Source organism: Humulus lupulus, chromosome 3, assembly GCF_963169125.1.
Source record: "Humulus lupulus chromosome 3, drHumLupu1.1, whole genome shotgun sequence".
Taxonomy (NCBI): Eukaryota; Viridiplantae; Streptophyta; class Magnoliopsida; order Rosales; family Cannabaceae; genus Humulus; species Humulus lupulus.
The window spans coordinates 65,417,216-65,444,470 of NC_084795.1; the positions used below are offsets into that span (position 1 = coordinate 65,417,216).

General features: G+C 37.2%; 3 protein-coding genes across 3 annotated transcripts; 2 read left to right on the forward strand and 1 right to left on the reverse strand.

Annotated features, from left to right (window-relative positions):
* The first annotated feature begins 12,289 nt into the window (after positions 1-12,289).
* Positions 12,290-15,037, forward strand: LOC133824271 (uncharacterized). The gene is made up of 5 exons (XM_062257142.1): positions 12,290-12,436; positions 13,193-14,089; positions 14,184-14,724; positions 14,789-14,985; positions 15,029-15,037. Exons 2-5 carry the CDS (start codon positions 13,193-13,195, stop codon positions 15,035-15,037), a joined length of 1,644 nt encoding a protein of 547 aa, XP_062113126.1. The 5' UTR covers positions 12,290-12,436.
* Positions 15,038-15,106: 69 nt separating this feature from the next.
* LOC133822771 (uncharacterized) lies at positions 15,107-15,931 on the forward strand. Its single transcript, XM_062255212.1, has 2 exons — positions 15,107-15,619; positions 15,701-15,931. Exons 1-2 carry the CDS (start codon positions 15,357-15,359, stop codon positions 15,840-15,842), a joined length of 405 nt encoding a protein of 134 aa, XP_062111196.1. The 5' UTR covers positions 15,107-15,356; the 3' UTR covers positions 15,843-15,931.
* Positions 15,932-16,076: 145 nt separating this feature from the next.
* Positions 16,077-16,550, reverse strand: LOC133824272 (uncharacterized). The gene has a single exon (XM_062257143.1). It carries the CDS (start codon positions 16,548-16,550, stop codon positions 16,077-16,079), a length of 474 nt encoding a protein of 157 aa, XP_062113127.1.
* Positions 16,551-27,255: the final 10,705 nt, after the last annotated feature.

Genomic DNA, 27,255 nt, shown 5'->3' on the forward strand with positions numbered 1-27,255 from the left:
TTCCTATGACTACTAGACCTGAGTTGAGAATCTGATCAATGAAGTCATCCTCGTCATCCAAAGATGAGCTAAGTTCTCTCTCAATCTGGATGGCTTTTCCTTTCCTGGACCGAGCAGGAATAGCAGATCTGTGATGAGACTCAGTCTGAGGCTCCCTAATGACAAGGTCGCCAGGTCTATGAGAAAGCGGAGATGGCCCAGGAGAAAACTGGTCAGTCACTACCTCCGTGCCCGCATTGGATTGATCAGTCGTGTTGTTCTCCCCAGTGGTACATTCCACCGCCACATTTTGGTCACACGGTATCAGGCCCACCATCTGAAGGTAGTCTGCAGTGACCAATCTTTTCACGTCTTTCTCCTCGGTACTCATGCTAGCCAACGCCTCCGCTCGATTGAACATCCCTTCAGTAGGCAAGGGTTGCTGGAACGGACCCGCATGTGTAAAGGCCAAGTTGTTGGCCTTGATATCTAATGTGAGGAAATATTCTCTGTAATATTTCCCGGGGTTCGACTTGTGGGCGATACCGCTAAGGTATGTAATCCCCTTTTGCCTGTGATAGAGGTGAAAGAAGCCCGTGTTCTTGTGGGTGGGGTTAGTCCTGAAGTCGAACAAATAGTGTACCTCATGAGGGGTGGGCTCGTCCTAACCTTGCAGAAAGTAAAGAATATGCAGTGCGGACAATGCCTGGATCCCATTCAGTGCGATCTGGAATGGGGAGACATTGAAATAATCCGCTATAGACCGGAAATAAGGGTGTAGTGGGAGTTTCGCTCCTGCGTGGATATGGTACCTGGATCAGGCTCAGTATGCTCCACTGGGCCTATTGGCTCTCTGGTGAGGGCCCGGGCATATCACGTTCACCCCACTCAAACCCAAAGCCTGGATGTGTTTGTGGAATGACCCGGGATTAAGTTTTGAAGGGTGGGCAGTGAACCAGGAAGGTTCTTCTTCTCTCCCCTTCCGTGGCTTTTGAATGGCCAAGTTCTGGACCATAGTGGCAAACTTCTGAGAGGGTGATCCTGAAGGAGTTGCAGTGCGGGCATCACTGCGTTCCACCACCTTCTGCACCGCTCTATGGGCAACTTGTGGATCTTGGTCCTGGGGAAGTCTATTAGATTTCTTCACCCTCATCGTCGACTGTGAAGCTTGTTGAAGAAACTGTTCCTCGTGGAGGAAATACAGGGCTGAGCAGGGAAGGATCCGCTTGAAGCGACGAAGGTGGTCCTCTGGAGTACGACTGGTGGACGATTTTGATGAGGAATCGCTGTTTAGAGGAGTCTCGATTGACTACGGGGTAGATGTATCGGAGTCCGTATGGTTGTCACCTCCCCTATAATCAGAGCGATTCATCTACAAAAATAAATAAAAAATGGGGAGGTGAGTAACCATACAGATAAAATCCAAGAAGAACAAAATTTATGTTTATACTTAGAAAAATTTATCTAAGTGGTAAAAATATAGCATGCATGGAAAAAAGATTTTTAGTGCTTAAAGGTGCCTAAGAAATATTTAAAAAGCATGGCATGTAGAATGCCATGCTTGGTCCGGTCGGGTGCCTAAGACGCCCTAGGAGAAGCATCCGAGGAGCCAAGGGGTGCCTAAAGTCGAGTGGTGCGTCTAGTGCCTAGAGCGTGTGGGTCCGAGCGGAGAAGCGTCCGAGCAGCAAGGCTCATGTCCGAGCGGAGACGCATCCGAGCAGCAAGGCTCGTGTCCGAGCGGAGAGGCGTCCGAGCAGCGAGGCTCGTGTCCGAGCGGAGAGGCGTCCGAGCAGCGAGGCTCGTGTCCGAGCGGAGGGGCGTCCGAGTAGCCGCGCATCTGGAGTCTGTCCATCCGAGCGGCTGTGCTGGCATGACTCCTATCTGAGGAGTGTCGGGCGACCGTGCCTAGCCTGTGTCCGAGCCATGCACTTCCGAGGAGCGCCTATGAAGTCTGAGGAGTGCACATGTGGTCCGAGGTCCGATCGGACCACATGTTTGCCCAGAAAAAATAGTGGCCGAACGGCCATATCCCTAAACTTACCCATTTTTCATGCCCAAAACCTCACCAAAAATTCCACTATTTTCCTTGGACCGAAAACAAGACCCAAACCGAAAGGGAAAAGTTCTATATTCCCTATCATAAACATGATATCTCATCCAAACATACAAACACAAGATCAAAATAGGGAAGTGGAAAAGTTTTTCATGTTCTTGAAACCCTCTATGCTATCAAAAACCTCAAAACCCACAATCATGGTTTATGCTAAATTAACCTATTTTTCTTGAAATTCCTATGAAATTGAGGATAATGTTGGGTTACCCATAGTACAAACATCCTCAAACAGCCACCCAACACATTATACAAACATTCTTATGAGATTCATGAACAAATTCAACTAAAAAACTCTCAATGGGGTTTCGGCCACAACATGGTTTTTTCATGAAATTTTTTGAAAAATAACAACAATGTAAAGGCATGGAGAAGAAGACTTACTCAACTTTGGAGAACCTTTGACTTGCTTGGAGATTGCTTGAAGAAATGAAGAGCTTCCCTTGAAGTCCCTTCAAGATTCGGCCAAAGGAAGGAGAAGACAAGGGGTTTCGGCCAAGAGAGAAGAAAGAAAGAGAAGGGTTTTTAAAATGTGATTTTCTTGTGTAAAGAAGAATGTGTAAGTGTAGGGGTTATTTAAAGGAAAAAAAAAGTGGGAGTTATTACTTATTTTTGGACCCTTGGTATTCCTGGGCTATTTTTTCTCTCCACGATCATGGACAGTTATTTGCAGTGATCGTGGTCTGTAAGTTGTGGTCTGCTGCATGGCGGGAAGATGAACAGTTATTTTTTATAATGCCGTCAGCTGTGAAGGAAAAAAGTTTATTATGTGAAGTATCATATAATAAACTTGGGGGGCAAATGTTATCCCCAAAATTTGAAAATGATGATGTGGCAATAGAAATGACAAGTGGCAAGGAATAGTGGGGTGATCTGGCTTACAAGTAGCCCAGTACATCAATGAAGAGTTTTGACTACTTGAGAAGTGTCATGACCGACCGGGTAAGTTGTATCCGACCAGGAGTGACTTTACTGCCTAACACTGGCATGACCGAGCCAAGTGCATCCGAGGAGCACTCCAAGGGGTGTGGTCGGACTTTGGTCCGAGGAGCAGTCCAAAGGTGTGGTCGGACTTTGGTCCGAGGAGCACTCCAAGGGGTGTGGTCGGACTTTGGTCCGAGGAGCAGTCCAAGGGCGTGGTCGGACTTTGGTTCGAGGAGCAGTCCAAGGGTGTGGTCGGATGCATGTCCGAGGTGAGACAAAGGCCTGGTCCGTATGCATGTGTCCAACATGCATATGTCCGACCAGCACTTATGTGTGTCCAACATGCATGTGTTCGACCAGAAGACGATATTCATCAACCAAATAGACCAGACTACGTCAAATTCCCAGAAACGGTTTCAACAAGAATCGGTCTGGGAATACGCGGGAATCTCTCATTCTTCGCTCAAATTGGGGATTCTGTTGCATTTTGAATATCTTTTGTAATTTAAATATAATACGAATAATAAAATATCTCGATCCTAGGGGGGTATCAGTATATGATCCCAAGCCTATAAATAGATGGCTGATGGGATCAGAAAAGGACTTTTGGCAATTTAAAGTTTTGGTCTGAGTTTTCTAGAGAGAGAAAGTGCGTTTTCTTGAGAGAGAACTCTTTTGTATTCTGAGAATTTACACTGAAGAAACTCAGTTGACACTGGTTCATCTGATCTTGAGTGTAGATAAAATAATCAAATCTCTAAGTGGATTAGGCTATTACCAATATATTGGGGCTGAACCACTATAAAAATCGTGTGTGTTATTTATTTTCTTTATTAAACTGTCTGTGTCGTTTGAATTCTCTTGAAGGTTTGTCATTTTTGACGTTCTCACGTCATTGGCCAAAAATGCGGTCAACAAGAGAGTTAACTGCTACTCAGAGGCATCGTGTCAGCAGTGTGAGTGTCATGAGCTGGCGCCACATTAAGCTCGAAATGCGGCAGAGATCTGACACCCGAATCCTTGTAAAGTCAACCACGCAATATAAACGTGCATATATCAGACATCACATGTATGTTTTATTCCTGATTTCTTGGATACGCAGTATAAACGTGCGTATTCGGACATCCCGTATCTGATTTGGTCCATGCGGCCCATTACCCATCCTTACCTGGTTATTAGACCTCACTTCACTGCAAGGTTTAGGAATTAATCATCAGCGTCACAAAGATAACGTAAAGGGTAAAGAGATCACGGGATGACCCCATTACCAACCCAGATATCTTCTTCCTATAAATACCAAGACCCTGGGTAGTGCAGGGGGTTGGCATAAGTTTTGTAAAGAAACACTCTGTAAGAAATAGTCAAGAGAAATCAATAATATCGACTGGTGGACTAGAGAGATTTTAACCTTCGAACCACCCAAAAAGAAAGGAGTGACCATCTTCCCCTGCTATTAGTTTCTCAAGTCTAGAATATAGTTATTTTCATATTACGGTTCACCAATTTGCACTAATCCATCCTACTTATTTGTATAATTACCTGTTGGCGAAGAATCGCGTCAACACTAGGTATAAACAACGTGCATTTGCACGTTTGCTTAGTTTTATTTAGAAATTATTATAATTTTTTAATTATCATTTAAATTTTAAATAAATACGCAATGTCATATATTATAAAAGCATGACACAAACATATTTAAAAAAACTAAGCCAAAACTTTGTCTATAGTTTTAAAAGAAATAAATAATATCATACTTTTCATTTAAAAAATTCGTTAAATTAAGAATCTGTTAGATACACCATTTTTACATATATAAATATGATGCATTCTAGTTTCAAAGTAAATTATTTGATATTGTTTATTAGTTTGAAATTTAGTGTTCGTAATAATTTAAACTTTGGTATTTTTTATGTTTTTATTTATATATTATATATGGTGATTTTAATTTTAAAATTAAATATTTTTTTTCTAATTTTCTTTTTAGAAAAAATATTCAATATAATAAAATATTATTAAGAAATTCTAAATTAAAAGTATGAATTTAAAAAATTTATTTGATCAAATTTTAATTATTTAATTAAAAAAATTAAAGTGAACAAAATTTATATATAAATATATATCATTTAATTAATGGTTAGAGCAATTAAAATAAGTAATTTCTCATAAAAAAAATCTAAACGAAAAAAATAAGAAATATGTATATATATGTCTTATGTCACTATTACATATATGTTTGGATAAACAAAATATATTAAGTGACAAAATAAATAATTAATAAAAGAAAGAAAATAATAAATTTAAACACATAAATAATTTTTTGTTATAGTTTTTAAAACATAATTGATAGAATAATTTAAATACTTTAATATGAAATTTTAAAATAATATGATGAGAAATTAATATGGCACATTTATTATTTTTTAAATTTTATTTTAAATTTATTTATCTTATTTAGATGACTTTATTATTTTTTAATTTATTTACTTTATGTAGAAAACTAATAGTGGTAAAAAAAAAAAAAAGTGTTAAATCTAAGGAAACCAACAACTTACATTAAACTTACTTTTATAATATATAAAGATATATTTATATTTATTGTCTTTATAATATAATAATTAGTAATATGTCATAAATGAGTTATAAGTGTGTCAGAAACAGGCTACATGTGTTATAAACAAGTTAATGAGTGAATAGGTTGACTCTTTAATAAACGCGTTTTATTGTGTTAACTTTTTTATAAACAGATCCACTTTGATTTTTATTTTTAGACATAATTAAAAAATTAGTATTGTATTACATTTTTTACTCTTACATGACTACATATACATTATTATTTATATATCTTTAATGTTTATATTATTTTATGTACATAATTACACTATTATGTTTTAAAAATGTTATTATAAATATACACATATCATACAAAATTATAAAAATATTATATTTTTATTTCTTCAAATTTAAAACAAAATTATTGTGTTTTTAAGAAAATATATTATCATCCCAACAAAATATTATATCACCAATATCTTGGCATAGTCATAATAGTTTAGTGTTGAGTGTGATGGATGGAATAATTTGAAAATGTAATTTTTTTTTCTTCTAAAAGTCGCTTACAAAATGGTATATTTTGCAAAATAATCCAACTTATCTATTGCAAAATAGACCAATTTGAAAACGTTTTTCAAAAATAAAATTGTGATTCATTTTGTTAAATTATAATTCAACAATGCTCAACATCATATTCGATCATGTATTAATACTTCTTAATCTAATCCTATTCATTTCACATCTATTTTTCAAATTAATATGACTCAATTTTCGTAATTTGGTTACTACGTAAATGATTTGTTGTTGTTGGCTTTTTTGTTGAGATGTATAGATGAAACACCTTATTATATTAAAAAAATTCTTTTATATGGTCAAGCGGTATTTTTTTTTCATTTTTACGTTTTTATTGTTATTCTTTCAGATTTACGATTCACTTTCATGTATGCAGCTCTCGACATCGTGCTCAACCATGCCTACGAGGAACACCTTACTATGAAAACCCATTTGCGTACCATCGGAAAGAAGACCCAGAAGTCGCCGAACATGTCGTCCCAGCATCGGTGATCGACCAAACCACAATCTCCATTGTACGGACTTGGACCCCATAATCTGGTAACCAAAGCTGGAAAAGACAATCTTGGGCTATTCGATGGCAACGCTCCCTGAACTGAAGAAGACGTCTTGTGTTCTCTTCAACGGGAAGCTTCCTTGTCGTCGGAAAATGAAGAAGAATCAACCAGTGGCGGAAACCCTGCCGGAGACAGTGTCCTCAACTCATCGGGCTCCGTCGACAACTTTGCAAGACTCGTCGGCAATTTGTCGAGCTTCGTCGGCAACTTGTCGAGCTTTGCAACAACTTTTGAACTAGCCTGGTAATGGTCGGAGTGGAGGTGAAGATGCTTAGCTATGACGACGACCATGATGATGTGTAGCTATGACGATGGTCTTCTATTACAATGACTCATTTTACTGCATATTTCTCTAGTGTGTGAAGTAGAAGATGAAGATGGTTTGGCTTTGGATTAGAAACAAAACCACGTTGCTTTTAGAAGGGTTGTATGTGGTTTTTTTTTTTTTTTTTTGAGTTATCCAACTAGTGGGTATGTACAGTTATGTTATCTTGTGGCTGCATGAGCTAGAAGTGCTAGTGTTTTGGTATCTTGCGCCATGAGTTTTTTTACTAGAAATATTGTATGTTGCTTAGTAGATGAACATGCTATAGCTTTGAAGTTACGTGAATCCAAAATTTTGTTGATTATATATATATATATAATATGAAAGTCATGAGCTGCATATTTTTTTGTTGTCTTTTTTTTTATGAGATATTATTATTATTATATGACATTGTAGAATGAATTTTAGTAAGACAGTGTATGATATTTATCATAAGTGGTATTTTTAATTTCTGGTAATATGTATTTTATTACATATATTGTTTCATAAATTATCTAAATATGTACCCAAAAAAATGTTGTTTTTTAATTTATGTTGGGTTGATTCTACAACACACACAAATTTATATATATATATATATAAAGATGATTGGATTTGACATATAAAAAATTCATTTCCATTAGTCATGCATGAGCATGGAGTTACTATCTTTTGCCAACTCCATAAAATTTAAGCATGAACACTTCTAATACACTTGGCATCACACCATCTTGAAAATGTGGGGAAGCCATAACCGAGAGCTAAACTCTTCTACGTGTTTGATCTATGTAATATCAGTAGACATTGATTCACACAACACAAGAAAGCACACCAAGTAAACTTAAAATGGAATAGCATATTGTTGCATGTTAAATAGCACAATTATGAAAATTTATAATCTAAACAATTGTTAGTTCTAAGTAGTAGAATTATGTATAGTTGTTTTCATGTTGTTTTTAGTTGTTTAAGTTTATATATAGTTGTTATATTGTTGTGTTAATGTCTAATTATTGTTTACTTGTTTATAGATATATTTTGATTTTTTTTTTTTAAAAACATGTTAGTATGCAATGGGTTGACTTCTAGTTATTGTCCAATTATTGTTTTTTAATGTGTTAGTATGCAGTGGATTAATGTTTAGTTGTTTTCCAATTGTTGTTGTTGTTTTTTTAGTTTATTTTGGATATATGTTCTGTTGTTTTGAAAAATATTTGAGTTTATTTTTTACACATTTTAAAATATAGGGAAAATTGTTTTGAGGTTGCTTTTTTTATTGTTTTTTAGTTTATTTTGAGTTAATACAATGGATTGATGTCTAATTATTTTTTCAACACTGTATTGTTGTGAGATTGTTGTGATGTTGCATTTAAGTTGTTTTTTTTTAATATTGTATTGCAGTGTGTTGCTTTTTTAAAATGTAAGAATGAATTTTATAATGTTGTTTTTGTATTGTTTTTTGTAGCTGCAATGGGTTGCATTGTGTTGTTGTGAGGTTGTTGTCGTGTTGTTTTTTTATTGTTTTTTAAAATTATATTTTGTGGGTTGATGTTTAGTGTAAATCGTATTTTTGTAATTTTGAAACATTAAAATCGTATTTTTGAAAACTTGAGTTAGTAAGAATGTAAAAAAAATGAATGACCGTAAAAATGTAAAAAAATCATTAAAAGTGGATATTTATAAAAAAAAAACCCATTTTTTTTCCTTCCATGAATTCATATTCTCTTTTGGTCTTATTTCTGTAACTATTTTTAAAATGATAAATACCATTTTGGATCATGTGTTTTGCAAAAGTTACCCATCGGATCATGTGTTTTGTTAAATAATAATTTGGACTCTATGTGTTACAAAATATAACAAATTAATACCCTGAGCCTAATTTTGGTCTTTTTTTTCAATATGACCAAAATACCTTTAGGTTTTATTAATTAATAAAATAATTAATTATATATTTTAAAATAAAAAATAAAATAAATTATTTTTAAATAAAAAAAACTATTTTCAGTAATAAAAATTAACACAATAACATTATTAAAAATTAAAACTAATTCTGAATCTGATAAAATTAAAAACTAAAAATTAAAATATATTTCTCTTGAAAATCGATTTCTCTTCTTCTTCTTATTCTTCTTCTTTTGCAGGTGCTCGTCGATCGATTTCTCTTCAAAATCGGTCTTCTTTTCTTGTTGTTGTTGTTGTTATTCTTCTTTTGCAGGTGCTCGACAGTTTTGCTAGATCTGAAGCCGATCTAAGAAGAGCTTTGTATGACGGGCGTGCTGGGTGCTCGGGAATGGACAAATGGGCTGGGTGCAGGTCCTCAGTGATGGATGGAGCGATGATGAAGGGACTGGTGCCATTCAGAGAAATGAGCAACAAGATCTAGTCACAGACTCGTCGGATTTGGGGGGCTGAGCTCGTCTTTGTCAGATTTGGGGGCTAAACGCTGAAGCCATAGTCAATGGCACCGGATATGTGGCTTGCCAGAACTAAGGTGTCTTTGGTACAAGCTTATTTTCAAAATTTCAAAATTTTTAATGTGCTGTATTTTATATTTATTTCGATTTGGATCTTATTTTTATGCTCATTATTGGTTGAAATCTGTTCAAGTAGTGATTAAAAGGATTTAGGGTGAAGATAGTTTTGGAAGATGATGGAGAGGGGTCGTTGGTTTGAATTTGTTGATTAAAATTGTTATATTGATGTTGAATTTTGATTTGAAATATGAACTCAAGAACATGTTTTCAACATGTATTGATGAATTTCTAGGTATCAAAGAATGAAGAATATTTTGTGTTTTAATTATTTGGTATGATTTTTAATTTTTGTTTTTTTATTAGATTTTGATTTTTTTAATGTTATAAATTGAGGATTAAGTTAAGTGTTTAGTTTAAATTTTAATTTTCTTTTGATATAATTATTTTAAAGCTTTAATTAAATAAAATAATTTATTTTTTTATAATTTTTTAATTTATTAAATTAAAATATTAATAAAACTCAAAGGTATTTTGGGCATATTGAAAAAAACATTTGATCAAAATTTGGCTCAAGATATTAATTTTTTCCACTTTACAAAACGTAGGGTCAAAATTGTCATTTAACAAAATACAGAGTCCGATTGATAACTTTTGCAAAACACATGATCCAAAATGGTATTTACCCTTTTTAAAATGGAGAATTTTCATATTTTTTGGATTGTCTAATAAAATTTAACAAAAAAATATGGATATTTAAATTTTCCACATTATTATTATACTTTTTTTTGCTTGGAAGTTGATGTTTATAGGATTTTCATTCCCATAAATTTGCAAAAAAAATATATCATATTTCCAATAATAGTTATGCTTTTTAGATTTTGAGGATAATTTTTTTTTTTTCTTTCTATTTCTTCATTTTGTTTCCTTCCGTTCCATTTCTTTCCTTTTTTTTCCTCCATCTTTTTTTTTTTTTCATTTTTTCCTTCCTTTTTTTTCCTTTTTTTTTTTGTTTTTATTTTTCTTCCTTAAATTTTTTCTTCTTTTTCCCTTTATTCTATTCTCCTTCCATTTTCACATATATATATATATTATATTTTTAATATTACATGATTATATTATTATTTATTTTTTATTATTGTTTTTTTCACAATTTTTTATAATGTATGTAAAAAACAAAAACAAAAAATTCCTCCAACATTTTTTTTTACGTTGTTTCCTTCTTTTTCTTTTCTTCAGATATTGCTTTTTTTATGGTAGGTTAAGCAACTGGTTACCTAATAGAATACCTTATTTATATATATATATATATATATACCTTATATATATTCAAATATGAATGTTCTCATCAAGATAATTTGTTATTATTTTAGGGGTAACTAGTTACCTATATTAGAAGTAACTAGTTGCCATCAGAAATAACTTGTTAGCATCTTAAGAGTAACCATTTACCTATATTATAGTAAATGATTACTACAAACTTAAATGTAGTCTTATATATCATAGCTACATAGCTAGAAAAGATCCCATAGACTCATACATGATGTTAGCTAACTCATCAACAAATCTTTCAATTTGAAGGATATTGTACATATGCTAATAAAACACACAATATAACTCCTAAGCAAAACATTCAAAGCAGTTTATTACATAATGCAAAAATCGATTTACTACCGAAAGGCTTCTGTATAATCATTTGATCAATCAGTGTGTGTTTATTTTTAAAGGTGTACATCCATGCTTTATGAGAATAACATTAATGATATTTAACCATTTTGTTCTTGCAAAAAATTTCATCGACATTGGTTGGGGATCCAAACAAAACAATCTTTTAAAGCTCATACAACTTCATCTTCACATCATTATCAAAAGCTAAAACTAAATATACATTATTAGAAGACTTAACTAATCAATTGATGCACCAAACAAGCTCTCCAACTCAAGTATTTCTAACCCCATCCATTAATAAAAGATAAAATAATAAAAGAAAAATGAAAATGAAAGGAGAAAATAAAAAAGATTAAAACCAGACTTAAAAAAAAAGTGAAAAAAAAAAAGATTCTGAAAAAATTACATAAACTGAAAAAAATAATGTGTATAGTTAAAAAAAGGAAGAAGAAAAGTGGAAAAAAAATATTCTGAAAAAACTAAAAAATAACAATAAGTACAATAAAAAAAAGAGAGATGAAAATACATTGTAAACATAGTAAGGCCAAAAATAAAACTGAAAAATGAAATAAAACAATAATACGTACGGTAAAAAAGTGATTCTAAAAAAAGTTATATAAAAAACAAATAAATAATGATATCAAAACTAACCTCCCAATTTTAAAAAACTTAATTTACAACAAAAGTATGACATAAACATAAATTTATACAAAAATGTGGTAAAAGCAAATCCATAAACATAAGATTTTAGAAAGAAAAAAAAAAAATTTACACAATTTATTACAATAATATTTTATATTACTATATTAATACTGTTAATACTAATTCATTTTTATATACAAATTTTAACTATTTTTAAATTTTAATTAATAAGATTCTTTGATATTTATTTTAAAAACAATTTATTGTTAAACAGGAAATTAGGAATTTGTAATCATAATTTCCCATTTTAATAATCCTTTCACATTGACATTTATTTCAAAAGGGAAATTTTAGACAGTATGTGTAATAACATACTTAATTTTTTTTTAAATGCCACCATAAAATAATCTCTCATATATATGCAATTTTAAAATTTTGGACAAAAATACCCATATCAAGACCCCTCACCTTCTCTCTTCCCAGCCAAACCGAACTCTTTCCTCTTCCCAGCCAAACCAAATTCTTCCCTCTTCCCAGCCAAACTCTCTCATTTCTATCTCATTATTTTCTTTCGGGTCACATTCTCACCATCTCAGGCGAAGCTCTCTCTCTCCCCACAGTCGCCGTCGCCACCGTCTTCTCCATCTCCGGCCACGGTAAGGTAAGACATTCGATTTTCATGTGTTTTTTTAAAAAAAAAATTGAATCGTAATGTATAAATCGATGAAATGGGTTTGATTGTTAATCTTTATTTTGCAAAAAATGTAGCTTAAAATGGGTTTGATTCTATGTGCATTCTGCAAAATCTGCAAAAATTTTGTGGGTCGATGTTCTTTCGATTCCACATCGATTCTCCATCGATGCTCCATCGATTCTCCATCGATGCACCATCGATGACATACAGTGAGTAATCGATGCTCCATCGATGGTATATCGATGCCATGTCGATTCTTTCATAATCGATGCATAATCGATACTGAAGTATAATCGATGCCACATCGATGCCACATCGAGTCCATATCGATGCTGAACATATATGGCATCGATTTGACATCGATACACCATCGAAATAACATCTCAATTGGATGTTCGCATCAGCATCGACATGGCATCGATGGAGCATCGATGTGGACTCGAAAGGCTGCATCGATGTACCATCGAAAGGCCATCGATGCTACATCGATTCTACATCGATTCTACATCGATGCTACATCGATGCCATGTCGATACTGATGCATAATCGATGGCAAACGATGGTTTATCGATGCCACATCGATGCTGAACATATATGGCATCGATTCCATGCTCCATCGATGCTATTTCGATGGTACATCGAGCCCATTTCGATGCTGAACAAAAGATTGAGTATTTTTTATAAATTCAACTAATTCTTTTTTTTTTTTTGGATATTTTGCAGATGCCACCCAAACGTATCCCACCACTTGAGATCTCTATGGAGGATCATTATGTCGGTCGTATGACCTATAGGGGTTCCGGGAGGTTAACAAAATTGAAGAAAAGATTTGAGGAGCATGGATTGTTGGGGAGGGTGAATGAGTCTGTTTTTGGACCATTCTTCACAGCCCCTCCCTTTTCGTTCTCTGGGGCATTGGTTCACACACTACTTTTGCGGAAGGTCAAGTCTCCGCGTGGCGATGAGGTGCACTTCTTGATGGGCCCAAACTTATGTAAGTTTGGGGTGCACGAGTTCGCCATTATCACCGGCCTGAGCTGCTCCTGTCCACCACTTGCCGTTGACATTGAACCTCACATTACTTCCTCCCGCCTAGTTGATACATATTTCAGTGTGGAACCCGAAAAAGACATTCGGTTCAGTATCTTGGAACGAGCTTTTAGTATGTGCGATGTACCTGATGATTTGTACAAGCTCGGTTTGGTTTACTTTGTGGAGGGGATACTATTAGGCGCTGAGAACGACAATGCTATTTGGCGAGATTCATTGTCGATGGTCGAGGATTTAGATTATTTTGAGAAGTATCCATGGGGATCCCTTTCATTCGATACAACTGTGAAACAATTCAATAGAGATATGAAAGCGATTGGTGGTACAATACCAGGTAAGAAGGCGAAGAAGATCATTGAGGCGGAGTCTTCTAAGGGTTTTAAGGTGGAGGCAAAGTACACTTGCAAGGGGTATCCACCAGCCTTGCAATATTGGGCGTACGAGACAATTCTTGATTTACAGAAGGAACACGCCAAGCCCTGTGGATTCAAGTTCCCTAGGATGCTACAGTGGGAGAGCATAGGCCAGCCGAAGCATTTGCATTTGAAGGATGTACTTGCGAGGAGACATGTAAGTTATAAAACATTTAAATAATTCAAGAAATTTTGAATTATACTAATCAACTTATGTCATTTCTAATTTGATTGTTGTGTTTCCATTACAGTTGTCATGCATTTCTATCCTAAGGCCTCGACCAAATGAGCGAGACTTCTTTGATGCCGTATATCAGAGGACAGAGGGGGATGCTCCTAGGTATGCGATGCTGCAGAATATGATCCAGCCTGCACCAGAGGATGGAAGACCTTACGATCCTGAGGCAGAGGCTGTTGCGGTGGTTGAGATAGCCGTTGAGGCTGGCATATTTGTGGAGGATGCCCCGACAGAGTCTGCTCCAGATACTAGTACAGAACCTACTTCTGCTCCTGCTCCTGCTCCTGGGGCTTATGAAGAGGTGTTGGGTGAGATAGCCAGACTATCAGGTGCAGTGGACGATGTTAAGGCCACTCTAGGTATCGTCCTTAAAAATCAAGAAGTCATATTAGAGAAGCTGGCAACTCTAGGTAGTATACCTACTCCTGCACCTACTCCTGCACATACTCATGCACCCACTCCAACAGATGATGTAGAGTACGACATTCTCCCCTCATGTTACGAGCCTTCTGTTGGAGAAGCCACACCTTCTCAGCCAGTGCAGACGGTCTTAGGTACGACTAATCCATGAGTTTTTTTTTGTTTTAAAAAGATTAGATACTAATTGCTCCTTTACAGGTAAGCGTACTAGACAGAGACCAGTAAGGTACGAGGACTATACTCCAGCAGCCAAGAAACCAAAGTTCAAGGACCCAGTTACGATCCTTCCTTTAAAGGTGTTGGATCAAGATATGTTGACAACTTTTAACCGATGGGTACTCGGTGAGATTGATAACAGCAGACCGAGGAAGTTGGAATGTTGTGATAGGACCCCTGTTTGGTTCTTGAAGTTGAAGGTGGCAAAAGAATGGTTGGCAGAAACTGTAAGTCTCTTATGTTTGTTAGAACATTTATCTCATTTTAACAATCCACTCTTCCTTAACGTTACTCTATTTATTTGCAGCATCTCAACGCTGCGAATTATCTTATACGGAGACGTCTTTTTGAGTTGCCGAAGACGTACCCCGTGAAAGCCACCGTACTTGATTCATCATTTGCACAATATATTCCTGCCAGATACGAGGAATTCAAGAAAAATGGCAGGACTTACCAATGGGACTCGGACATTCTTGATTTCCTGAAAGGAGATGCCAAAAAGTACAAGAAGCCTTGGGGTGATTGCAACGAGGTCTACTTCCACTGGTGCATGGAAAATCGGCACTGGGTCCTTTGCGAAATAAATTTCGCTGATTGGATGATCACTGTATTTGACTCAGATCATTCTAACTTTAGCCATAATAAGTTGTCTGAGTTGATGGAGCCTTGGACTAGGATGCTTCCATCTTTACTCAACGCTTCTGGTATGTTTAAAGGACACCCCAAGTTAAAAATAGCTAGACCGAAGATCACCGTTCCAAACTTTGATTGGCGGCGCATGTCCACTGATATTGTCCCACAGTCTAGAACCAGGTAGACGTACTAAATTCAGATTTTCAATAATGTTCTCCTTTAATTTTCAATACACTCACAATAAAGATTTCTTGGTTTCAGCGGAGATTGCGGTGTATTCGCCATCAAACACTTGGAGTTCATTCTTGGAGACATTCCCTTATCATATGCCATCGAGGACAACATTCAGTACTTCAGGGATAAATTATGCATCGACATTTTTTATGAGAATGTGTACCCTTGATGTTAGAACATTTATTTTGATTTCGATGACACACAATAGTATATTTCTCCTTAGTATTGTATATAAAAAATGTCGTTTCGATTAACAAAGTCCATTAATACACAAATATAAAGAGTAACAAAGTCCATTAATACACAAATAAAAAGAGTAACAAAGTCCATCAATACACAAATAAAAAGAATAACAAAGACCATTAGTACCCAAATAAAAAGTTTAACATTGATGCCATAAATTTCAAACACGAACTTTACAAGTTGCCCTATTATGGCCTAGACCTCCACAAGTGCTGCACTTGCGTGGAACAACCAATTTATCTCCATTGGAAGGATGGCGTTTCGTCTTAGGCCTACCTTGTTTCTTCTTTGGACGACCAACCGGGTTTTTCTGCGCAGGTGTTCTCACTGTTATTGTCATAATGTCATGTGGAACAATCCACTCTTCCTCGTTACCAGTAGGATATATAGATTCTGTGTAAGAGGACCTCCATGTCTCAATTTTATAGTAATCTGAACACAACGAATAAAAGTTCACCCCTCGCTTAAGGGATCCAGATAGTGCATGAGCACATGGGATACCAATAATCTGAAACACGCCGCATGTGCATGTCTTATTCAGGAGGTCGACTTCACCATTCAGCTCACCATCTAACACATGGAACTCATGCCTCCCTATTGCATAAGGAATCAAGAATCGAGCTTTCTCAGCCATAACCACCAATTTTTTCTCATAGGTCGGTGCAAGAGTGGTAGTTGTCTTCTCGATAGTTTCTCTCCTATTACAGAACCAGGACTGTAGTGTGAAGCGAATAAATTCGACGAATGTAGTTATCAGAAAGCTCCTAGCGTCCCGCGTCTTATTGTTGAAACTTTCAGCGTAATTGCTTGTCATTATATTATACCTAGTATCCAGGAAAACTAAAATTTAATAGTAACATACATTTAGAAGATTTCAAAAATTAAAATACAATTGACAATGACATACCTATTTCCAGGAAAGTAAGCACGGGACCACTTATCAAAACCCATTCCTTCTAGGTATTGAGCAATGGCTGGGTCTTTTGATTTGATTTTTTCGAAGTTAGCGTGGAACTCGAATTTCCTAAAAGCATATGCCGCATTATACATCAACACATGACAATGATCAGTCTTGAATTTAGCAACCAGATTCATACTAATGTGGTGGTAGCAAGCACCGTGATAGGCATCGGGGAAAATAGTTTCCAAGGCATGTGTAATACTTGCATGCCTGTCAGATACACACGCCAGGTCCTCGACTTCCCCAATCGCTTCTTTTAGCTTTGACATGAAATACTTCCAAGAATCATGATTCTCACTATCCACAATACCAAATGCAACTGGATATAGATGGTTATTTGCATCCAGTGCGACTGCACATAACATCTGCCCACCGTATTTTGTCTTTAAAAAGGTACCGTCCACACATAACACAGGACGACATGTACGAAACCCTCTTCTACTAACTCCGAGTGAGAAAAAGCAATATTTGAATCGATCTTCCTCAGTGACAAAATCTGTCAACGTCCCGGGATTTTTCTGTTGAAGCATGAACAGGTACGATGGTAACTTCTGGTAGGATGCTTCCAGTGTCCCTCTGACATAAGAAAGAGCCTTCTCTCGGCATCTCCAAGCTTTTCCATATGACAACTCAATGCCATAATCATTCTTAATGTCCTCTCTTATGTTGTTTGCCATGTACGCATTCGATCCAGTCTGATATTTTTTCTTTATGCAATGACCAATAACCCAAGGTGCAGCTTGGCGATGGCCTTTATGTCGGAGGTCAAGTGAGCAAGTGTGTTTGTTGGTGAAACGAGTTATCTCGAACATATCAGATTTAGGAATTCTCTTCCCCCTCAATCTCCACCCACAATCAGGATCCTTGCAAGTGATATACCAAACTTCAGTACCTGACTTCTTCACTACAAACTCGAAGTTCTGTTTCATTGCATACAAGTGTGCCTTCGTCTTCAACTCTAACTTGTTCTCAAAAACTTTCCCAACTTCTATTACTCCACAACTCACCCCAGATAACGTGGGGATAACATAAGAGGGGCATGGGATATCTTCAGCAGTATACGCTGGAGAACTCCATCTATTTCCATCATCTTGTGTAGTTGGACGACTGCTCTCTGATCCAGCAGTCCTCCGTCCTTGGATTTCTTGACGACTTGGCAATGGTCGTACATTTAAATTATCTACTTGAACCACATGTAGCATCGACAACTGATCCTCTGAGTTATCATCAGAACTACTGCACCCCTCAACTCTTTCATCATCATCACCAAAAAGGGCAACTGGATCGTCATTGACATAAGGCTCATACTCATACCCATCATCATGCGGGAGATTTGTTGGGGGAAAAAAAGTTTCATTATGACTAGGACCTCCCATGCATACACTTGGCCCAGTAGCTGTTTGTGGAATAGCCGTGCATGATTGATTATGATTTTCCATATTAACACTCGCTCTAGGAGATGGATCAATAAGAGCAATGTTCTTTGCAATCGAACTAACGCATAAAGGAATCCGATGTTTTAAGGACTTTGAATTTTCAAGAATAAGAGCACTAACTCCTTCATCATCTGTGATTTCAATGGGATCTACACTAAAATCATTGCATGTAAACGGCACTTCCAACTTTAAGTCAAACAATGACCTATCCACTTTCAACTTTGAATACAACTTCTCCAATAATTCTATGTAACCAACATCAATTGGTACATGTATTATAGTGTTCGAACCAGCTTTGAAATTCCATTTTTCTCCTTTCTGTTCCCAAACACCGTTGTAAGAAACAATTATATTAACTCTGGAACCTGCAAATTTACAAAAAAAAACATAAGAAAATTATAAAAATAAAGTGTAATCTATGAAGAATCGATGGTAAATCGATGCCTATGAAAATCTGTATTGTAGTTCAAAATCGATGCCACATCGATGACATTTCGATGCATCATCGATGCTGATGGTTGCCATTTCGATGCGATACCATTTCGATGCCTTACCGACGCTGAACCAAATAAACATATATGGCATCGATTCAACATCGATACCACCATCGATACATCATCGATACCAACATCGAAATTATATATTTGCCTCAGTATCGATATAATATCGATGGTGTATCGAAATGCCATCGATGTCATATATGGCATCGATGGCATTTCGATACACCATCGATATTACATCGATACTAACGTCGAAATTTGCCTCAGTATCGATATGGAATCGATGTAGAATCGATGTGGCATCGATGTAGAATTGATGTGGCATCGATGCTGATGGTTGCCCTATGTATGCGATTCAATTTCGATGTAATATCGATGCCACATCGATGCCATATCGATGCCATATCGACGCTGAACCAAATCAACATATATGACATCGATGCAACATCGATACACCATCGATATTACATCGAAAATATCATCTAATTTAGATGTTCGCATTAGCATCGACATGGAATCGATGGGGAATCGATGGAGCATCGATATACTATCGATTTTGGAAATCTCAGATCTGATCCGAAGAATAGTTCAAAAGTTGCAGAAAAAAATACAAACTCAACTGCGGAACAGTTCAAATCTAATATCTAACTATGGCATTTCATATTCATAAGTAAATTAATGAAATGATACTTACCCATGATTTTTTCTCTTAAAAAGGCCAAGAAACTTCCAATCCGTTCCACCTTCGAGCTGTGAAAAAATGGCTGTAAATGAGGGATGAGAGAAAGAGATAGAGAGAGTGAAGTGTTAAATTTGAGTGAGGAGGGGAGGAGGGTATTTGTGTCCAAAATATAAGAGGGGGCATAATATGGGGAGAATTTTTATGTTGTCATTTAAAAAAAATTAAATATATTATGATGCATAAAGGGTAAAATTTCCCTTTCAAAAAAACCAACACAAATCTTTCAAAATCAAAATCAAAACTGTGACTCTTTCAGGTTGGCATTCATACTAATGTTAGTTTATTTCAAGAGTGTATTTTTTTATTGATTATTGATTGTTGTTTATTGTTATATACAAATATGTTTTTTTTCTTCTAAACAAATATGTTTATTATTATTTTGTTTATTTTTCTAAACAGAATAATATATATTTTTTTATTTTAAATTTAATGTCTTGGTTATTGTTGGTAACAATTTTGTATATTTTGATGTTTATGCTCATGATGTCATCTTTAATTTTGTGGATATTGTTTTGTGTGTTAATTTTTTTCCTTTTTATAAATATAATGTTATGTTTATATTTATTTTTATAAATATTTCTTGCTATGAATATGAATATACATGTAAGTTTATGTTTATTTTTCAGAAAACAATGTTTCTTTTGTTAATGTTGAATGAATATATTGTACTTTTAAATAGACTTTTGTAATTGTTATTATTTGCTTTAAATTGGTAGATGTAGTTCTTAAATGTTGTTGATATCAACTTTCATTATAAATTGTTATGTTTACGTTTAGTTTACTTTTTATGAGCACAATGATCTTCACAAATACTATTGTAGTAAATGTACATAGTTGTCATATTTGTGTATCCCATTTTAATAAAATATACGGTAACGTATATGTTAGATAATAACATTATTGTTAAACGTATTTTTCATTTATTTTTATCATGGTATAATAAAATAAACAAAAATATTTTAGTTGGACGGGTATGTTATAATTATACATAGTTGTCATTTTTTTAAACCTTTATCAATAAAATAAAAATAAAAGAATACATTAGAAAAATTGGTTATAATTATATAAACGTTTTTGTAATTTATTGTTCAACGTGTACTTTTATACTAAATAATTTTATGTTTATTTTTTTTAATTGGATTGTTTATTTTTTTCACTGTATTAGTTTATTAGATCAAACAAATTTATTTAGAAAATTTCTTTTATTTTTCTCAAGATGGTTATTCAAATTTCATAAAGTTACAACCGATTGGTTGTGGTATCTTATTTAATTGAGATAATAATTTGTATATTATATAATTAGTATTTGATTTATTAATTAATTTTTTATAATATTAAATATAGGAAGTTATACATATATAAAATAAATTAGGAAAGCAGCTTAATTTATGAGATTGTGTTTATATAATTATGTTTAATAAAATAGTATACATTGTATATAATTTTGTAAATAGTATTATGTGATATTATTATAGTAAATTATTTGTTGTAAGTAAAAAATAGCATAAAATAAGAATTTATAAAACTCTCATATTTTTGCAAACATTATAAAAATGTCATAAATTATGTAATTTACAATTTTAAAAATTGTTTGGAAATACAAGTCCAAATACAAATTCAAATCAAAATGGTTTTGAAAATATATTTTTTTCCCAAATTTATGGGTTCTTTTATAGAATTTACATATACATGTGAAAAATAACTTTGTCAAAAAAATATAGTAATGGAATACAAAAATAAAATATAAAATTATACCTAATATATAAGGACACAATCCCATATTCCCATACTCAAAAGCTAAGCCACCGCCAAGCCAACGATGCTTCTTGCTCTTCTTGCTCTAAGCCCAGCTGCTTCTTGCTCTCCCTCCCATTGTTACTTATTCTCTTCTAAAAGCCATTGTTTCAAATTTGCCATGGCCCAAAGTGCCCAAGGTGAACCCAGAAGATCTACATGTGTGTGATGTATTGTGTGAGAGAGAAATCTATAGAAAGAATCTAAATTTAATTTCAAATCTTCTTCTTCTTAAATCTGCGAAACCATGGAAGGAGAATATATGTATTTTTTGAAATTTTGAAAACACAACACTATAATCAGTTACTAGTTACTATAATTGAAAACATGATACAAATTTTTTTTAAAAATATATTGCAAGTTAACTTTTTGACATGACATTATTATTATTATTTTTATTAAATATGGAAAAGGCATCATAGTAACAAGTTAACAATTTTCTTAGTTATCGACTAGTAACTAGTTAGTTACTTTTGTTACAAAAAGAAAAATGCAGGTTAATTTTTTTAATTAGCTATCACTTTTCTCATATTCAAAGTGCATCGTAACCAGTTACTAATATTTGTAGTAATAAAATAGCAATTGGTTACTAAACCAGGAAACTCAGAAATTAAAATCAGATAAAAAAATGTGATAGCTTGATTTTAATAAACCAGAAAAAAAGCCCAGATTTGACAATCAAGAACAAAAATTAGAATAATTCATTGAAGAAGAAGAACATACACGCAGAGGAAAAAAGTAAAGATGTTGTTCTTTGCAAGGATGGGCCGTTGCGATCTCTTCACTGATTGTGGCGATCGACTTCTCTACAACAAAATGTAGACTAAGAAGAAAAATAAGAAGAAGAAGATGACAAAACAAAACGAGAAAAATAAATGAAAAAATAAGAACAAATATCAAAATTAAGAAAACATATAAAATTACATGAATATCCATAAAAATAATATAAATGAATTAATACTAGATTTTTCAAGTATGGTCTTTTTTCCATGAAATTACAAAAATATAGAAAGATAAATCCTATATTTTTAATAAAAATGAGCTAAGGCGAAAGTTAAAATTTCATATTTATATTAAAAAAAATTAGTTATACTCTACTTACGTAGATTCCTCTAAAATTTCTCTTCTCGCTATCAAAGTAAAAAAATATATAAGTGTTGACGGTGAGAACTCATCAATTAAGTTAAGTTGGAAAAATTATCAAGTCAAGATTACTAATGGAAAAGCTGTAGAAACTTAAACAATTACTCAAGAGCAATGATAGAACAATAATGAAGAATTCAGTCTTTCATTCACACTCAAGCCTTTTCTACAGTAAAATTTTCAACCCCCCTTCAAGTGGTGTTCCAGTTCATTTTATAGTAGGCTCTAATGGCCTTAGGTACATGGTGGTCCAGGAGACCAAGTGGTACATAAGTACTATGTCAGGGGAGTGGCTTCAGAGGTTATGGTCGTACATCCAGTACAGGAGCAGGTGTCAGGAGGATGTCTCCACTACTTGTCTGTACCCATGTCTGATGAGTGGTGGCAGGCATAGTGGCGCAGGTGGTAATGGTGTCGACTCTGACCCTTGGCCGTAGACGTACGGGCCATAACTCTTATCCCAGCAGTCTCACTGGTACTGGTGTCCGTACTCAGTACTGGGTCGTACAAGTATGTCCTATTCGACTCGTACTGGAGCCTCTAAGCATAGGGGTCTTAAGGTGTAAGGAATGGGACCCTTGGTGCATGGCTCTACTTACGTGGCCACTAGGTGACGTAGCTCTCATTCCTTCGCGAGGCCCCCTTGGAAGGCTTATTGATGGCGCGGCTCTCTTGGCTGTTCACGAGGCCGAGTGTGCTGCGGACGCGACCCCCATGAGGCCATGGGCGAGGTCACCATGGGCGAGACCACTCCGGGGCCTAGATGGCGAGGCCACCCCGTGGGCACGGGCAAGGCCACCACGGGGCCTAGATGGCGAGGCCACCCCGTGGGCATGGGCGAGGCCCTCGGACGCGAGGCGGCTGGTGCGAGGCTTGGGCGCCCGGACGCGAGACGTCTGGGGCGAGGCCCTCGGATGCGGGGCGGCTGGTGCGAGATGGTGGCACGGGCTTCGCAGCTGGGCCATGACAAGGGGCGTCGCGCACGGTGGCCGAGCGAGGCCAGGGGGCGTCACGCACGGTGGCTGAGCGAGGCCCATGGCGTCGCGCACGGGTGGCCGAGCGATGCCCACGGGCGTCCGAGCGAGGCCAGGGCAGCTTCGCGTCTATGTCTTGCAAATGGGGGCCATATGGCAATGATCCCATAAGGCACGGGTCTAGATTTGTGGCATGATAGCGTGATGACTTCCCGAGACGGTGGTGGCCCGAAGACCTCACATAAATCTCATATCTTGCCTTGGTGGAATTTAGGCGTCCACACTTGCCCCCCAGTCTAGGAGAGGACCTTTAGGTGCTCTTGTAGACTATTCACCTTGATTCTTATAAATAGGCCTTCATGCATGGCCTAATATTTTCACCTTACTTCTTTGGCTTAGTGGTTTAGAGAACCCTTCCTTTTTCAAGAGGTAAGGGGTTCAATCCCCCACAACCCCATTTTTGCCATAGTTTCATTTGTTTTATTTTTTCACATATGAGCTAGTTTTTTTTTTTTTCTTGTGTCTATTTAGTGACTAACACCTCCTTTTTGCCTATTCTTGTAGGCGTGCATTTTCGACCATTTGGTGCTTTTGGCCCTCGTCCTCCTTTTTTGGTCCCGACAGCCTCCAATTTCTACATCTTGAGGTATGTTCTCTTTTTCCCTGGTTTTTGTTAGGTTCACATAAGCGTTACTCGGGATGGGGTACCTTGGCCTAAGCTTGTAGTGAGTTTGACCGTATGCACGCCCCTCCTCTTTTTTTATTTTTATATATACCCTGTAGTGGGCCATTTAGGGCGTTTGCATCTAGAGATATTAAGCATATTCCTTTGTATTTTGTAGCCTTTCCCTCGTTTATACGTGAACCCCTTTTGATGTTGGGACGAGGTCTCATGGCCAGTGACGGCCCGTCCGACATACCCCCAGGGGCTGAGTTTATTGACCTGTCCTCAGACTCAGAGTCCCCTGAGGGCAATCCTCACCAAGACTATGACTCCTTAAGGCAGGCCCGCATCCGCCACCTTGAGTACATGGCTGAACTTAGGCGTAAAATTTGGGTGGTGGAGAGCGAAATTGACTCGGTGTCGAGAGGAGACGGAGGACCTTCCCCCCCAGACCTTAGTGACCACGTAGCGAGCCTTAGGATGACCTTTTTTGAATTGCAGTGGGAGTTAGAGTTTATGGAGGGACACCTTCCGCCTGAGCCTTCCAGCCCACCTTCGCCTGATGACCGTTAGGGGGCTGCTTATGCTTCTCCTCAGCCCCTAGTCTCAGTTTTTCCTAGCTTAGCACTTCCGCGGCCGCTCCCTCGATGGAAAACTCTTGCTAGGAATAAAAAATGGAGGGTCAAGTGTTCTGTCTCTTCCTCACATTTTTCTTTTGATTTTGCAGATATGCGGAAGGCACGCCGACAGGTATCTACCCAAGAGCAGGACGACGCCCCTTTATTAGCGTCCGAGCTGGTGTCGCGCGTGTCCGACAACAAACTGATGGACATCGTGAATAATTATCGCGTCCCTCCAGATTATGCTCTATACGCCCCTTTAAAGGCATGCCGTGCTGACCGCCCTAGGCTCGGCTTCGTGGCCCTCAGCGAGCACATTCTAAAAGCGGGTGGTACCATTCCGCTGCATCAGTTCTTTGTGGTAGTCCTCAACTACTTCGACCTTGCCCCACTTCAGCTGGCACCCAATGGCTGGCTGACTTTGAGCTGCCTTTTCATTGCATACATGAAACTGTTGAAACGCGCCCCTACGGCCACCGAGGTACATTTCCTCTACAACCTCATGCCCCTCCACAATTCAAAAGGCTTTTACTACTTACAAAAAGCCAACAACGGGGCCTCTTTGATAAAGGGTTCGGTGTCTAACCCGGGGGCTTGGAAGCGGGACTTTTTCTTCGTGGAAGGTCCACTCTCCGTCCGTGAGGATTTCCGGACCACTCCCAGTAAGTACTCTGAGCATCACTTCCTCTCTTCTTTTTTTGTTTTTTTTGTTTTTGCAACTTATGGTTTCGTGCCTTACGCTCACACTGACTATGGCTTGTATTGTGCAGAGCGATTCGCCGAAGCCTCCGTCGTCGGGTTGGAAGCGAAAGACATGAGACGGTTCCTCAATGCTGAACTTGTCAAGAAAGAGGCGGTGCGCCTTTTCACCGTAAAGAATCTGAACCGCCACAAGCTATCTCCCGTCTCTGACCCCAAGTTGTTGTGCACCATCTCTGGGTCCTCGAAGATGAAGGAGACCTTGGCTGAGCCTTGCCCGGATGACGAGGAGGATGAGGAGGGGCCGGAGGAAGCCCCCCTTGACCGTGGGGGATTCCACCAACTGCCTCCATCTCCTGGGGGTGCCCTCCACGTGCTCCCTATGATCTAGATATAGCCCCTCACTCACAAGACCAGCAGGACATTCCAGGGTGTAGTATTTACCCTGACCCTGAGGGCCATGACGCCTTCCCTCAGGCTCCTCTCGACCCTGGATCACCGGGGGTTGATTACGTCAGCCTTGCGAACCCCCCCTGTGGTCTATCAGAGCCTCGGGTTTCCACTTCCACCGCGCCCCCTCCCGCATTGGCAAGCGGGTCGTCTGTCCCCATCCAGCCAGGTGCCCCTAGTACGGATGGGGAGCCCTGGGTGACTCGGATGGCAACGTCGTTCGGGCAGCGATACATCCAGCTTGCCTCGGGCCTCCCTGTATCCGACTGGAATGGCCTTGGGAACGTGGCTCAGACGGACCTTGGGGAGAACCTAAGGCGCTCCATGGCTTGGGTGAGTCCCTGCTCCTCGCGTCGGCCCTATTATGTATAAGTGTTTATGCTTATATTTTTTTTTCTTTGTCACTTATTGCTGCTGTTGCTAACTTTTTTTTTGTGTAGACCTATACGTTGGCTATGCGGTTTGTCGACTCGTCTAACAACCTCTCTGCGTCTGCTGCTGAGAGGAACTGCCTTACAGCCCGAGTGCAGGAGCTTGAGGAAGAGCTTAATGGAACCAATGCTAAGTTGTCAGAGGTCCAGACCAAATTTTCCAACTTGTCATTGAAGAGGAAGGAAATAAGGGCCAAGACTAAGAGGCTAGAAGGCAAGGTTACTCGCTTGGAGCGTGAACTCTAGGAAGCCAAGGCCATCGCGACCACCTCGCAGCAAAGAGTTACCCTGTTGGAGGCCAAAGTCGAGGCCCTCAGGGCTGAACTTCAGTCAGCACAGGAGAGGAGTGCTTCCTTGGAGGCGGAAAGGGCTACCACTGAGCGCAGGTCCATAGACCGTGCCCTCTATAATGTGTGGAGGCAGGATCCTAACTTCGACTTCTCTTCTTTTGGTGAACATGCCGTTGCTCGGGTGGCCCTGTGGAGTGGCCACGTTAGGAGGCCTTGAAGTAGTCTTGCTTTTTATTTTTTATTTTTTTTTTAACTTTGTAATATCATTATCACTGCTACTTTTCTTTTGGTAACTCTTGTACTATCTCAAGAACTCTTTTTTCTAATGTATAAATACATGTGCTGCTATTTATTTCTTGTTCTACTGCATTTGAGGCCCTTTTAAGCCTGTGTTTGAGGCCCTTTTAAGGCTATCACCTCTTTTATTTACCAGGCTGGAGGTCCTTTGGAGCCCATGTGAAAGGGTTCACTGAGACCTCTTTTGGTGCCTCTTGATTACTTTTATAAGGATATTTTGACCCCTTGGGTCCTAGCTATCCTTTTATATATTTTTGCGCGCGCTTATTATTTGTTGCGAGAAGCGTCCTTCTCGTCATTATGCATAGTACTATTTTTACAAGGGTCTCTTTTGAGAT

What these genes read in the sequence shown, in the direction of transcription:
- LOC133824271 (XM_062257142.1), top strand. Translation starts at nt 13,193, where the DNA reads ATGCCACCCAAACGTATCCCACCACTTGAGATCTCTATGGAGGATCAT. An exon ending in ATGTACTTGCGAGGAGACAT is followed by an intron (nt 14,090 to 14,183) that starts GTAAGTTATAAA and finishes TTTCCATTACAG; the next exon opens with TTGTCATGCATTTCTATCCT. An exon ending in GCCAGTGCAGACGGTCTTAG is followed by an intron (nt 14,725 to 14,788) that starts GTACGACTAATC and finishes GCTCCTTTACAG; the next exon opens with GTAAGCGTACTAGACAGAGA.
- LOC133822771 (XM_062255212.1), top strand. Translation starts at nt 15,357, where the DNA reads ATGGAAAATCGGCACTGGGTCCTTTGCGAAATAAATTTCGCTGATTGG. An exon ending in GTCCCACAGTCTAGAACCAG is followed by an intron (nt 15,620 to 15,700) that starts GTAGACGTACTA and finishes TCTTGGTTTCAG; the next exon opens with CGGAGATTGCGGTGTATTCG.
- LOC133824272 (XM_062257143.1), bottom strand. Translation starts at nt 16,550, where the DNA reads ATGGCTGAGAAAGCTCGATTCTTGATTCCTTATGCAATAGGGAGGCAT.